General features: G+C 30.6%; 2 protein-coding genes across 3 annotated transcripts; both read right to left on the bottom strand.

Annotated features, from left to right (window-relative positions):
- Positions 1-160: 160 nt before the first annotated feature.
- On the bottom strand, positions 161-4,601 carry LOC100798475 (protein DETOXIFICATION 9). Of its 2 annotated transcripts, XM_006602984.4 has the most exons (7): positions 4,185-4,601; positions 2,788-3,332; positions 2,618-2,704; positions 2,281-2,337; positions 1,943-2,181; positions 1,646-1,851; positions 161-1,471 (listed from the first exon to the last, which is right to left on the bottom strand). In XM_006602984.4, exons 1-7 carry the CDS (start codon positions 4,434-4,436, stop codon positions 1,406-1,408), a joined length of 1,452 nt encoding a protein of 483 aa, XP_006603047.1. In that variant the 5' UTR covers positions 4,437-4,601; the 3' UTR covers positions 161-1,405. The 2 variants fall into 2 exon arrangements, with proteins under 2 accessions (XP_006603047.1, XP_025982424.1); XM_026126639.2 differs by lacking the exon at positions 2,618-2,704 and having other exon boundaries at positions 4,185-4,564.
- A 2,867-nt stretch (positions 4,602-7,468) lies between these two features.
- On the bottom strand, positions 7,469-11,925 carry LOC100808206 (protein DETOXIFICATION 14). Its single transcript, XM_006602983.4, has 7 exons — positions 11,604-11,925; positions 9,274-9,818; positions 8,942-9,028; positions 8,797-8,853; positions 8,460-8,698; positions 7,886-8,091; positions 7,469-7,767 (listed from the first exon to the last, which is right to left on the bottom strand). The coding sequence occupies exons 1-7, from the start codon at positions 11,832-11,834 to the stop codon at positions 7,690-7,692; spliced, it is 1,443 nt and encodes a 480-aa protein (XP_006603046.1). The 5' UTR covers positions 11,835-11,925; the 3' UTR covers positions 7,469-7,689.
- Between the last annotated feature and the right edge of the window lie 1,278 nt (positions 11,926-13,203).

Below are 13,203 nucleotides of genomic sequence, written 5' to 3'. Positions count from 1 at the left end.
AAAGTTATATCCATATATGATAACAATATCTGTTACTATGATTTAATGTAATTTTTTCAACTCTTTTTTTGGGCATTCCTCGGCTCAAAATTAATTGGATTCTTGAGTCCCTCTGATTAAATGATCGTTGATCAAAAGGAGAGAATAGCACAAACCCCAATTAACCAATGACCAAAATGGAGTGGAAGCTATCTTTCAGCTTATATATTGTGTAAAACCTTGTCAATTAGATAATTATTATGAGTTAAACATGAAAGAGATACTTTTCTTGAAAAAAAGCCAAAGAAACTTGTATTAAAATAAAACAGATTTGGATACACCACAAGATGTGATCACTCCAAATATGTCAACAACAGTACAAAGATTTGTAATAACGAAAGCTAAAAAAAAAAAAAAGCAATGCAAAACAATAGTTCATCCACCCCCCTAACAAACATAAAACAACTATATGTCACACCCAACGTAATTACCATTATAGTTACCATTACTTCCAAAGCTTATTTGGTTGTAATTAACTCAAGACTATAAAACATACATCTTCCACCTCGATACTATTAAATTCCATTGAATCTGCAAAACCGTAGAGGCTCCCACCACTTTTCATCCCACAACAATATAAAGATCCATGTCGACTTTTCATCCAACAACAATAAAAAATCCACGTTATCACCAACCCTGTACCGCAATGAAGGACCAACCTTATAGAAATAGCCCCTTGTTAACACACTCCAAACAAAACACACCCTCAATCTGAAGATCAATTCCTTGCCTCGACACAGAACATGAAAGAGATACTAAAATGGAAGCCCGGATCCACCTCCATGTAACTGCAGCATGTCATGAATAATTTTCTAAGTTCTGACTTATGTGCTACCCTTACACTTCATAGGCACAATTCCGGTTCTTAAATCACATATATACAGACATAATAACTTTTATCTGTTTACTTCACCAAAAAATAGAAACAATAGCAAAACCAGAATCTAACAGAAAATTAGTCAGTACTTCCTTTTTTTTCCACTCTTTCATTCTTCTACTATATTTAAAAAATTTCTCACTGAATGATATGAACACGGAAACGAGACGGATCGGGTTGAAGTTTTCATACTAAGAAATTGATTTAGTTTTCTTTTAGAAAAGGATATTGACGCCGCACTCAAGAAATAGGGGAGAAGATGGGTGATAAGTCATAGATTTGATCGCCACAAGTTACCTTGATAAGGTCAAATTTAGTTCTTTGCCTAGAACCAAGGGAAGCTCTCACAAAAGGTAGAAAACTCAAACTTTCATTCAGACTCCAATATGCCTCAAAGCTACAAAGTTCCTATTGTTTATAGGCTAGACTTCCTTCTAAACATCCCATGTTTTAGGCTTCCCAAGTTATTATAGTGATTGGATCCTTGGATCATATCACTGAATCATTATGAACTTTAATTGACTTCTCAACTATTCTCTCCCTTGCTTTCGTTGCCTGCAGTAACCACAAAAGATAATCATTTAGAGCCACTTTAATTAACAGACATCCATTGGATTCATCAAGCAAAGGCAACGAAAAGGGCTCAAAAACTAGTTGGAAAAGAAAAAGAACAAATGACTCAAGCAATTATTAGCAATGGAGAAGTCACATAAGAAAGTATAAACCAACCTCTTTCTGCCAATCTGTTAACACTGTTACAACAGTCAGAATAATCACTTGTAGAACAGACCCTGTAAGACTTCCCATCCAGAGTCCCTTGGCATTGAAATGTAGAACAAAACCCAATAAGAATGCCAAAGGAACTCCCACAAGATAATAGGCTCCAAGGTTCACATAAGCCCCTATTTGCTGAAATCCACCACCTCTTGCAATCCCTGCACATACAAATATCCATTTTATTGCTACTATTTGTCCTCAATTAAGCATGCTAGAAGAACATAGACTATTTCAGTACATAAAGCTCACCGGAAAGAGCTCCTATTAGACTATCTGCAGTAAAAGATCCACAAAGAATGGGAACAATGTCTGAAACATAATCTACAACTTCCTTGTCATTGCTATAAGCATATCCTAATATATGCCTACAACAAACGAAGAAAGTGCTGACAATAACCCCATCGACAATTCCAAGAATCACAACAACACGAACAATACCTTGAGCTGCCTTTGGATTCCCTGCTCCTAATTCATTCGAAATGCGAGTACTGCAAAGTAAAATTCATAAGATCGTGATTTGTCAGCAGACAATTGTGCAGTGCCATTGATCTTGTGTATAGAAATGAAGAAACAAATTTGGACCTAACCTTGCAGAAGCTCCAACAGCATATGGAATGATGTAGTGCAATGTTGTTGTGTTAAGGCTGAAAAAGTTAAAAATATGTTAGAAAAACACTTCACGAATTATTTCAATGATGAAAAATGCTATTAACACACTTTCTAACACTATTTTAAACACACTCTTTGTTATTAGTCAAAATTTATTAGAAATCATAAATTTATATAGGTACCACTACTTATGTAATGAGCTTTCATTCATGATTTTATAATCTCTAATAAATTTTAATCAAATAGTATAAAGTGTGTTAGATAGTGTGTTGTCAGCCCTATTCTTCAATAATTAATAAAAATTATTCCTCTCACCAGACAGAAAGAACTGAGGTTTGAAGTTGTGGATTAGGTAAAAGCCCAGCAAATAATGTAAGTAGCTCAAATGACCACATTTCAAAACTATGAACAATGAAACAATTAAGAAAATCAAATAGGAGATGACTAAACTGAAAAAACCATTGTGCAATGTCATAATACATTACCAAAACATCAGCCCAGAAGGAATAGCAAATTGGCAGAACTCTGGAATGCTTAGTAAAGCATTAAATGAAAACACAATTTTGGTCTTCTCACATGCTGGAGAATAATTCATATAAATTCCAAGCCCAATGACATTTAACCAATATGAAATTCCAATAGCATATGCTGCTCCAACATGTCCCAGCCCCAATTTGAATACCAGACCCCAACAAATAGGAACATGCAAACACAGAACCGCAATTGAGCTGAAAACCATGGGAAAGATCATACTCTGAGTCTGGAAATAGCGGATCTGACATTGAAGAACAGCAAATCCATACAGTGCAGGGATGGAGCATATGCAGTACTTGTGAGCTACATGAGAAATTTCAGGGTCTTGACCAAACAGCAATAGTATTTTATCCATGAATATCCACAGCAGAGATATGGGGAGACAAACCAAAAGCAAAGTGACAATTGCACAAAAAGTGTAGTTTCCAATCTCTGTAAATTCTTCTGCACCATAGGTTTGGCCACATAAAGTTTCCAATGCACCAGCCATTCCCATCTGCAAGCCATTTAGCAATCATGTCAGAGTCATCAAGAATTCAGGGTGGAGATTAATTTAGAACTGTACCAGAAAATTTAAAGTGACTTAGGCTAAACTAGAAACTTGAATAAAGGGCGAATTTCAACTCAACTCTTTCTTGCAGATCCTTTATCAAAAGTTTGACATTGGACTAAGAGAAAGTTTTATCAGCTAAGTCAAACAACAATGTATATTTTGAAAGAATTAAATTTCTATGCACTAGTGTGAAAAATTTAACATGTCAATTTGTGATTCAACGAGTATAAAAATCCTTTACACAAATTCACTATTTACTTGTTTCAAAATAAATAAATAAAAAGGATCCTATCTTCAAAACAAAGAAGACAATCTCCTAGATCATTTCACTAATCACATCATCACCCGCACCTGCTAACTAAGAAGTACCATTTATTTTCTTTTAATCTGCTTCGAAAGGCTTTGATGAGGTGCCAATGTACTAAATGGCTTTCCAAGTGAAACTTTATTCATATTAATTAACAAAAAAATTAGATAAATCAAAGTGAATCAACTAATGATCAATATATATATATATATATATATATATGGTCTTTTATTATACTTTTGGCGAGTGACCTGGCTACAGGTATTTTAGTACCATGTACTAACTGAATAACTGAATGAATCAGAGATAGTTTTGAAAAGATAAAAGAGAGAAAAAGAAGCTTAATCTGAATCACTCTTGAATCTTCACAAACACTATTTTAGAAAAGATACTATGTACAAGTATAAATTAGAAAAATATGGCGAATGGACTAAAGCAAATATAGGTAGGTGCATGGAAGAAAAAAAAAGTATCAAAGAAGACTTTACAAGAACACAAAAGCCGGTAACTTCAGCAAAAGAGATGGCAATTGCAACCCCAGAGAATGAGACAAGAAGCCCAAGATGTCCCACCATCATCAGTGACACAACTTGTAGAAGGTACTGACACATATTCGCAGCCAGCATTGGAGCTGCCATGGAGCCTACCCTTTTAAGCTCTACACAAAATGCATCATCATCCTCTAATGGTGCCACCTCACTCTTTCTTAACAATGGTGTTGCTTCCTCCTTATCCATCATCTCTCTCAGTTTTTCTATGCAAAGCAACGTTCATATATAAAACAGATGTTAGACAAGATATGATAAAAAAAACACGGGAGTTATATAGAACAAGATCACAAGAAAAAGTTCTTCCTATACATAAACGAACAAATCATAAGACAAATCAAAATAGAAATTGACTACATCTACCCAAGCATATATGTACGTATATTTATGCTTATTTCTTTATTTAAATAATATAATTTTACTGAAAATGAGTCAATATATACATTCTAATAAAATAATATAAAAAAAGAAAATTCTAATAAAATAATATAAAAGTTAATAATAAAATGAACAACTTAAGGGAACAAAGAAAAAATGGAGTGCAAAAATTTTTATATTTAATTGTTAGGATGGTGACATGTGACTATCACATGCATGCCAAACCATAGAACGAGCCAAGCGTGCAAAACAAAGATTAGAAGGTTGTTGGTTTGTCTTAATTTCCTTTGTTTTAAGTATAAATTAATGGGATAAATTTTTCGAAGCTCAAATTACAAATTAAAAAAAAAATACCAGTTTTAATCTGACTCGTCTGAAATCGTCTTATTCACGGTGAGATGGACCGGTATTGCATTCTTGACCATTTGACATTAGAAAATATTTACATTACCATGTGGTGCATGCTGTGATTTCTGGTTTTTACTCACTTTGTTATGTTAGAAGAAGGTTGGCAAAAACAAACCACCCTACATCTTATAGCTTCTTTAGCTCCTCCACCCATAGAGATCAAAATTAGGATATACTAAGTTCCTCATGAGGTCAATTGGTCAATGTCGCTGTTATGCCTCTGATGTACCCAGCTATCACTTATTTAATGAGAATTATCTTTCCCTTTTTTAAAAATATATTAGTTAAATTAATGAGATAGATCTATTTTCACAAAGAGTATATACCTTTAATCGACCGATAGTTAATTAACAGCGAGGTATTAATTACGATTATAACAAAGTTTTGTGTTGTTTTTCTCAATTTATTTTAATATATGTGTGAATAATTTAGTGAACCGATTTATACAAGCATGCAGGATATATACGTAAAAACACAACAAATTGTCTTACTTAAGTAAATATACTAACAAGTATGTTATGCATGCATTGATTTATATTTATATAAGTGTTTTATTTTCTAATTTAACTACCGTTTATAAAATAAAAAGTAAAAAAGTTATAAGAAAAATTTAAATAATTCAACTATATATAAGTACAAAAAAAAGTAACCTAGGTTTAAAGAAAAAAAATTAAAAGTAGTAAAATTGGGATTTGAGAATACATACATACATATTGATACTTTAAACTAGTTGAAAATATAAAAATAAGTATTAAATAATGGTGAAACTAGTTATATCTTACAAGAAAATTGAAAATTCAGTAAAAGACGTACATCTACAAGCTTGAAAATGAAAACTCAAATTTATATTAGAGATCAAGTTTATTAAAATACTGTGCAAATAATAATTATCTCACAGAGAAAGTAAGAATGTTTTTAAAGAGTGATTAAAATGTATGGTTGAAAAATATTGTTGACCTAAATGAAATTTTCTTTTTTAACAATATTTTTTGTTTTGTTTTGTTTTTCAATCAGTTTTAAGTTTGCTGTTTAACATTTGTCATCAAACAATAAATTAATATTTAAAGGACAAAAAAATATATATTTGAAGGAGTAAGAGAAAAAAGAATAAAACATCAAACCATGCCACTTTTAAAGTTAATCAATGTATATATTATGTGTCAAATACCTCAGATCAGTTGGATTTAGAAATGCCATGGACACCACCTTCCATCATTTATGTCGATGAGTCCAATCATGTTTCACAAGATAAATAGCTTACTATGGATAAGAACGGTCGCCATTCCTACTGGGTATCATAAAGCAGACACAAAACCAATGTGAACTTGCGCCCATGTAACAACCAAAAAAGTGCAAATTTCCTGCAGAATTTGACTCTGGGGAAAAAAAATGACCGGAAATTTTTGTGGAACTTTATGTGAAACATTATTCACAGGAAATACTTGTGAGATTTTATGCAGAAAAGTAATCCGTAGAAAATACATGTGAATTTTCTTGGGGACATATATCCACGTGTAAAATATATTGATATTATAATAATGAAAATCTGCAGATAAGTTTTCCTGCGGATTTACATGCCAATTCATTTTCGCAGGAAATATTAAAATATTTTTTTAAAAAAAATTTTGGTTTTAAAATCATTAAAAATAATTTCATGAAAAAAATTATTTTAATTAATCAATTATAAAAACCTCATTATTTATAATTTAAATAAACTATTAAGTAGATTAAATATTTCTTATTAGATATTCACTTAAAAAGGGATCTAAAAATAATAATTTGGTTTTAGCTACTCATCTACTAATAAAAAAATGCAATTACAATTACCCAAATCAGAGATAAGCAGACCCAATGACCAAACTTATTGAATAACACGGCAATAAATTGCTGATGCATGCTCAATTTTTTTTATATATTGAAAGTACATTAAAGTACAAAATAATATAAAAAATAAGAATATTAATTTTTTTTTACTCACATAAAAAGAGTTCATTTCATTACTTCTCGAAATATGAAATATTAAAACTTTTGGTTTTATCTACTTATTAATATTGAACATAATTAATAATCAATCATCCAAGAGGTTTCGTTAAGCCATTATCCGCCGATCTCGAAAGAATAGACCCACAATTGAAATCTTCAATCCCATCTTTTTAAAAATAAATTAAATGGAGGCAAAATTTCTTAAATTGATTGAAATTAGTAATTGAATTTTTTGCTCAGAAGGATAGTCAGTGCCAGTCATATGTTATAAATGACTTTATCAATTAAGATGACGAAACATGCGTGCTAATGTGAATTTTGTTACATGCTGTGTATTGTTTTTATTTTATTTTTAATTCAAGTTTTTGTTTAGAGACTCTTTGTATTCAGGTTTTATCCTTTTTAGCTTTGACCTTATTGACTCTTTGTAATTTTTGCAACAAAAAACAAATCAGTGATGCATAGACACTCCATCCATTATTACAAACACTAGTTGTTTGACATTCCTCGTGTGTTTCTCTATTTTTCTTGTAACATTATATTATCTATTACATATTTATGTCTTTGCTTTCATTTATTTCTTTGTCTCTCTCGATGTTGATGTAGGTGTCTCATAACATTTCTTTGCGAAAACCATACTTTCGTGACAGATTGTATATCTCTGTACCAACTAGCTTTAAGCACTCGTCATGTGATTCGATTCATTTTCGTCTGGTGGTTTAGCATCAAATATTCTCTCCCTTGCCATCATTGCCTACAAAAATTGCACAAATCCGACACCTAATTAACACCAAACATACAATATTTCTACATTGCAACAAAGAAATCATATTGGGTTATTAAGGATAGTGTCAAATTTATAAATCGTGAACCTGTTTCTTCCAGTTGGTAAGAGCAGTAACAAGGGAAAGGAGAATCGATTGGACAATGGAGCCAGTGACTATTCCAATCCAGAGGCCCTTTGCTCTTAAATGTGCAACAAAGCCAAGTACGATACCTACAGGAATTCCTACCAGATAAAATGCTCCCAGATTGACATAGGCTCCTAGATGTTGCCACCCACTTCCTCTAGCAACCCCTGATTAATTAATTAATTGTAGCAGGTTAGCTAAATAAGAATGATAGTTACCGACAAAATATAAGAGGCAATTAACACACCAAATGAATATTACTTCTACAAGTACCATTCAAATGCATCGGTAACATATTACTTCTACAAGTAACATATTTTAACAAATTTTCTCTTAATTAGTTAAAATTTAAACCACTCTAATCAATATAGGAATGTTATCCCCATCAAATAAAGAATGTGACTTACAACATATTTAGTGAGGTGAATTTTACTCTAATGGAAGAGTATATTTCTAGCATTTTTCTTGTTAGCTTTATTTTACTGTGCAGTATTCAAAAGTAACAAGCATAAAATTATAAAGGAGAATAATTTACCTGAAAGAACTCCTTGTAAGCTGTCAGTAAAAATAGAGAGACAAAGCAGAGGGGTCATAACAGCCACGTAATGAACAACCATACGATCATCGCTATAGGCATAACCCAAGAGATGTCTGCAGCCGAATAGTGTTGCACTTACAATTAGACCCTCTGTGACTGCAAGGAACATCGTTGCTGAAACAGCCACACGAACTGCTTGTGGATTCCCAGCTCCTAATTCATTCGAAACTCTAGTGCTATCACATACAATTAATGTGTCACATTTTACTATGCTTCAATGCTAATATTAGCCAATGGAAATAAAATGACCATACAGTTTGATTGAGAAACAAACCTAGCAGCAGCCCCAAACCCATAAGGTATGGTGAAATGTAATGTAGAGATTGTCAAGCTGGCAATATTAAAAAAAAAAGTGGTTAATTTCGTTTTCATCTAAATAATCTTAGCTTAATTTCTTCAAAAATCAAATTAAGCATTACCATATAGATAGGACTGATGTCTCCAACTTTGGGTTTGGAAAAAGTCCAGCTAGCAAAACAAGTATCTCGCAGGCCCACCATTTAAGACTGAGACCAAAAATTGTATGACAGATAAGTGACCATGTTGGCAAATCATTAGAGAAATACTAGTAACATACTCTTTTTTATTGATTGAAATTTATTGAAAGTGATAAAATTTTGTGTATTATAATTGATGGTGCGGGGAAATCTTGTCAAACTACTCGACTAATTAAGATATGTTGTAGCTATTTTAATTAATAAAATGTTTCTGAAGAAAAGGTGTATGGATAGTAAAGCTAAAGAATAGTTACCAAACCATGACTGCTGCTGGGACAGCAAAGCGAAAGAAGACTCCAACACCAACCAAAGCATTCTTGGAGAAAGGGATGCGTGTTTTCTCACAAGCAGAGGAATACCTCACAAAGGACAAAAGCAACATCACATTAAACCAAACACAAAGGCTGAAGGAGATTGCAGCACCAACATGTCCCAACTCCAATTTAAATACAAGGGTCCAGCATGTTGCTCCGTGGAAGCACAAAGCTATGGCAGAGGTTAGAATCATGGGAGAAATCAAACTCTGGGTCTGGAAAAATCGTGTTAGAGGTTTGAGAATTGCGGAACCAAATAGAGCAGGTATTAGCCAAATGGCATATTTACGAGCTTCAAGGGAAATTGTTGGGTCTTGGCCTAAGAGTGTTAATATTTTGTCCATGAAAGTCCATAGAATTGTGATTGGGAAACAAATCAAAGAAAGGGAGATTACGGCAGTGTAAGTATATTGTCCAAATTTTTCATATTGCCCTGCCCCGAAAGCTTGGCCACATAAAGTTTCCAAACCACCAGCCATCCCTGACTTCAATATTGACATAAATATAACTAAATGAGCATGCACATTATATTTCAAACAATTTGGTTTTACAAATTTGACATAAGAATGCTCCATAATACTACTCCTTATGAACACATCTTCCCTTAAAATGTTGTTTTATTATTTTGTGACAAAAAATAATAGAGTTATTATCGTACTTGGAGAAATCTAAAGGCTTTAGTATAGTTGGTTTTGGTGTCAATAGTTAAATGAATTTGAGTACACCAAGAAGGAGTCAAGGAGAGAAAGAGTTTCTCTATTACTATACTAATATCTTTAAATTTTTAAGAGTACTATTGAATTTCTCAAAAAAACAATTGATCAAATTGATTATGTCATATAAAAAAAATTAAGAGTACTTACGCATTTCTAAAACTCTTTTTCGAAGAAAATTCTCCCAGAACATCTAAATCCTTGATACAAAGGTAACAAAAGGAGAAAAAAATAAATAATATATATATATATATATAGATTCTCATTTTTCTCTTATTAAAAATCATAAATCATATGAAAACAATTAGAGATTTTGTTATAATTATTTTTTCATCCTTTTAAATTATAAGAAAGTTGTCATGAAAGAATATAAGTCCAAAAAATTAATGACAAAATTCTTCACAAGTTCGAAAAATATTTGTTTTAAGAATATGAAAGAAAATTAAATAACTCCAAATTCTCTTATTGATCCTATATTTATTAGATGAAAAATATTAAATATTGTTTATATTTTCAAAATATTTAATGTACTTATTTTTATAAAATATTAAGACAATTGGTTAAAAAAAGATATAGTCGTAAAAATGATTCATAAAAAATAATACAAAAGGCTTAAATTGACCCGTTGACTAAGTTGACTAGACCACAGTACTGTAATTTGGACCCAAAACATAAAAATGTGTCTATCATGTAAAAGTACAACTTAAGATACTTTTTGTTTTTTTAATGCAACATAAGGCACCAAATTTTTAATCATCAAGTGTTCATATATAACGAATAGATTGATTAAGTGGAGTATAAGTTAATCTCACATATGACAAGTTATAAATTTAAATCCTCATTTGTCTCCATAAATAAGATAAATGTAAGTATTTTTTATAAATATTCTGTAAGTTTGAAGATTTGTCCTGCCATTAGATACCATATGAGCAATCCTTGTTATTTGTACAACTTGACATATAATAAAGGCTTAAAGGTTTTGAGATTAGTTTTATCATAGTTTCCAAACTCATTTTCTGAAAAGAAAATTTCTTTTACTCAATGTTTCTTGATTTCTTTTATAAATTGTATATTTATTTTTATTTATTCGTAATTAGCACTAATAATTTAAAACGTGTTTAAATAATCCATTTTATTACTCATTTATTAATTAAATTTCTTTCATATAAATTATGAGCTATTCTTTAGTTTTCTTGAAAATCTTATTCAAATAAGTTAAAAAATAATTTATAAACATATCATAAGTTATTTTTACAAGTTTTTTTTTATTAATACTTACTCCTACATAAAAATTTATAGCATAAAATAAATTCAAATAAGTTGTAAATAAATCTTCCAAAAGACACTCTTAGGATGTACGTATTTGAGACAACTGCAAAAATGTATTATTATTTTAGTAATTAATTGTATATGTATAATTGGTTATTGTTATAATTTATTATAATTAAAATCAGTTTTTGTTTGAATAAGTTTGTTTAAAAGTGATTTTAACATAATCATAAAATAGAAACAAAGAATGAATTAAAAATGTAATGATTAAATCAAAGGCCTACTTACCAAAACACTAAACCCAGAAACATTGGTGAGAGAGATTGCAATAGCAACACTTGAAAGAGAGAGCTGGTTAAGATGGCCAACCATTACCAATGACACCACTTGCAAAAGATATTGCAACACACTTGCAACCACCATTGGAGCTGCTATAGTACCCACCTTCTTCAGCTCTTCCCTCATTGCTCTCCTCCTTTTCATCCATCCCCACTTTCCTGTCTCTGAACCTTCTTCCATCACTGCCTCTATCAGTTTTCTACGATCAATTTGTTCTCTTTTTGTCACTCACTTTCAAGTGTTATATATTACCTTTTCTTCTATATATCTTATCTTTCTTTGGCTCTACCTTTGTCCTCTTTTATATCATCACAAGTAAGACAACGTTGCGTTATCATTTTCAGTCAGCCACGCAACTATATCTTAAAAACTAATAAACAAATGAGCATACAAATTAATAACGGGAATCTATACATGCACATTCAAACATATTGTATATATTTTGAACGACTTGCAATTTATATTTCAGTTAAGTCTTGGAAGAAAAAATTATAATTACCCCCTCCATTAATTCCTTTTTAATTGTGGATTTTTTTTAAATTATTTATATTTATATGTATTTTTGACATTAAAAAAATAACATTAATTATATTTTTTCTTCTCACTAATCATTAATTAATAATGATTAATTTACATATGTATTTATTGTGAGAATAAAATAAAAAGGAATAGAATACGAAAGTCCACACACTTATCGAACACAGTTTTAAGTGTTGCTATTGCAACCAGCTCTCACAAATGTTACTAGGATAAAAAAAAAAAAACTTGTTGTACTTTTTTACAAAATTTCTACATAGAAATCTTAAAAGATAAATAAAAAACAAAAATGTAAATGATTTTAAGATCTTAATTTTGGAAACAGAAAAATAGTTATACTATAAAAAGTTTTATATTTTGATAATATAAAAAGTTTTATACAATTATTCAATTTCAATACATTATATATAATAAATTTATTAACTTTTAAAATAATTATCTTAAAATAATTTAAATGGAATTTATGATTAGATAATAAATAAAATTATTTTATACTAATACAGTGGGATAAGCATTAAACCGATAATCATATATGTCAAAATTTAGAACATGATCATCCAATAGCAAATTAAAATATATTTGAACGCTATAAATAATGCATACCTAGCAACTTGTATAATCAATGTATGGAAATATTTTTATAAGAACCTGCATAGATATTATTAAAAAGTAAATCATATAGGCTGGGTCAATGCATTATGCATGATCCGCAGCTGCTTCGTTGAGACTTGAGTTACACTATATATTACACCGAATCAGGCATTCAAGGCTTGCAAACTGACTAAGATAATATACTATATGCCTCCACATGCATCAAGTAATACCAACTGATAGGATGGGACCTTCAGCTTCATGGGCAGTCATCATGGAATAATCATTTTTTACTGGGATCAATATATAGGAATTGTTAATCATCATTTTAAATTATATTTATTTATTATGAAGCATTTTTAAATTGTGGGTAATTAAATAAGAAAAAAAAATACTTTTTTCGTAAACAAAACAAAAAGGT

Source organism: Glycine max, chromosome 18, assembly GCF_000004515.6.
Source record: "Glycine max cultivar Williams 82 chromosome 18, Glycine_max_v4.0, whole genome shotgun sequence".
NCBI classification, from domain to species: domain Eukaryota; kingdom Viridiplantae; phylum Streptophyta; class Magnoliopsida; order Fabales; family Fabaceae; genus Glycine; species Glycine max.
This window is presented reverse-complemented; position numbering and strand designations above follow the sequence as displayed.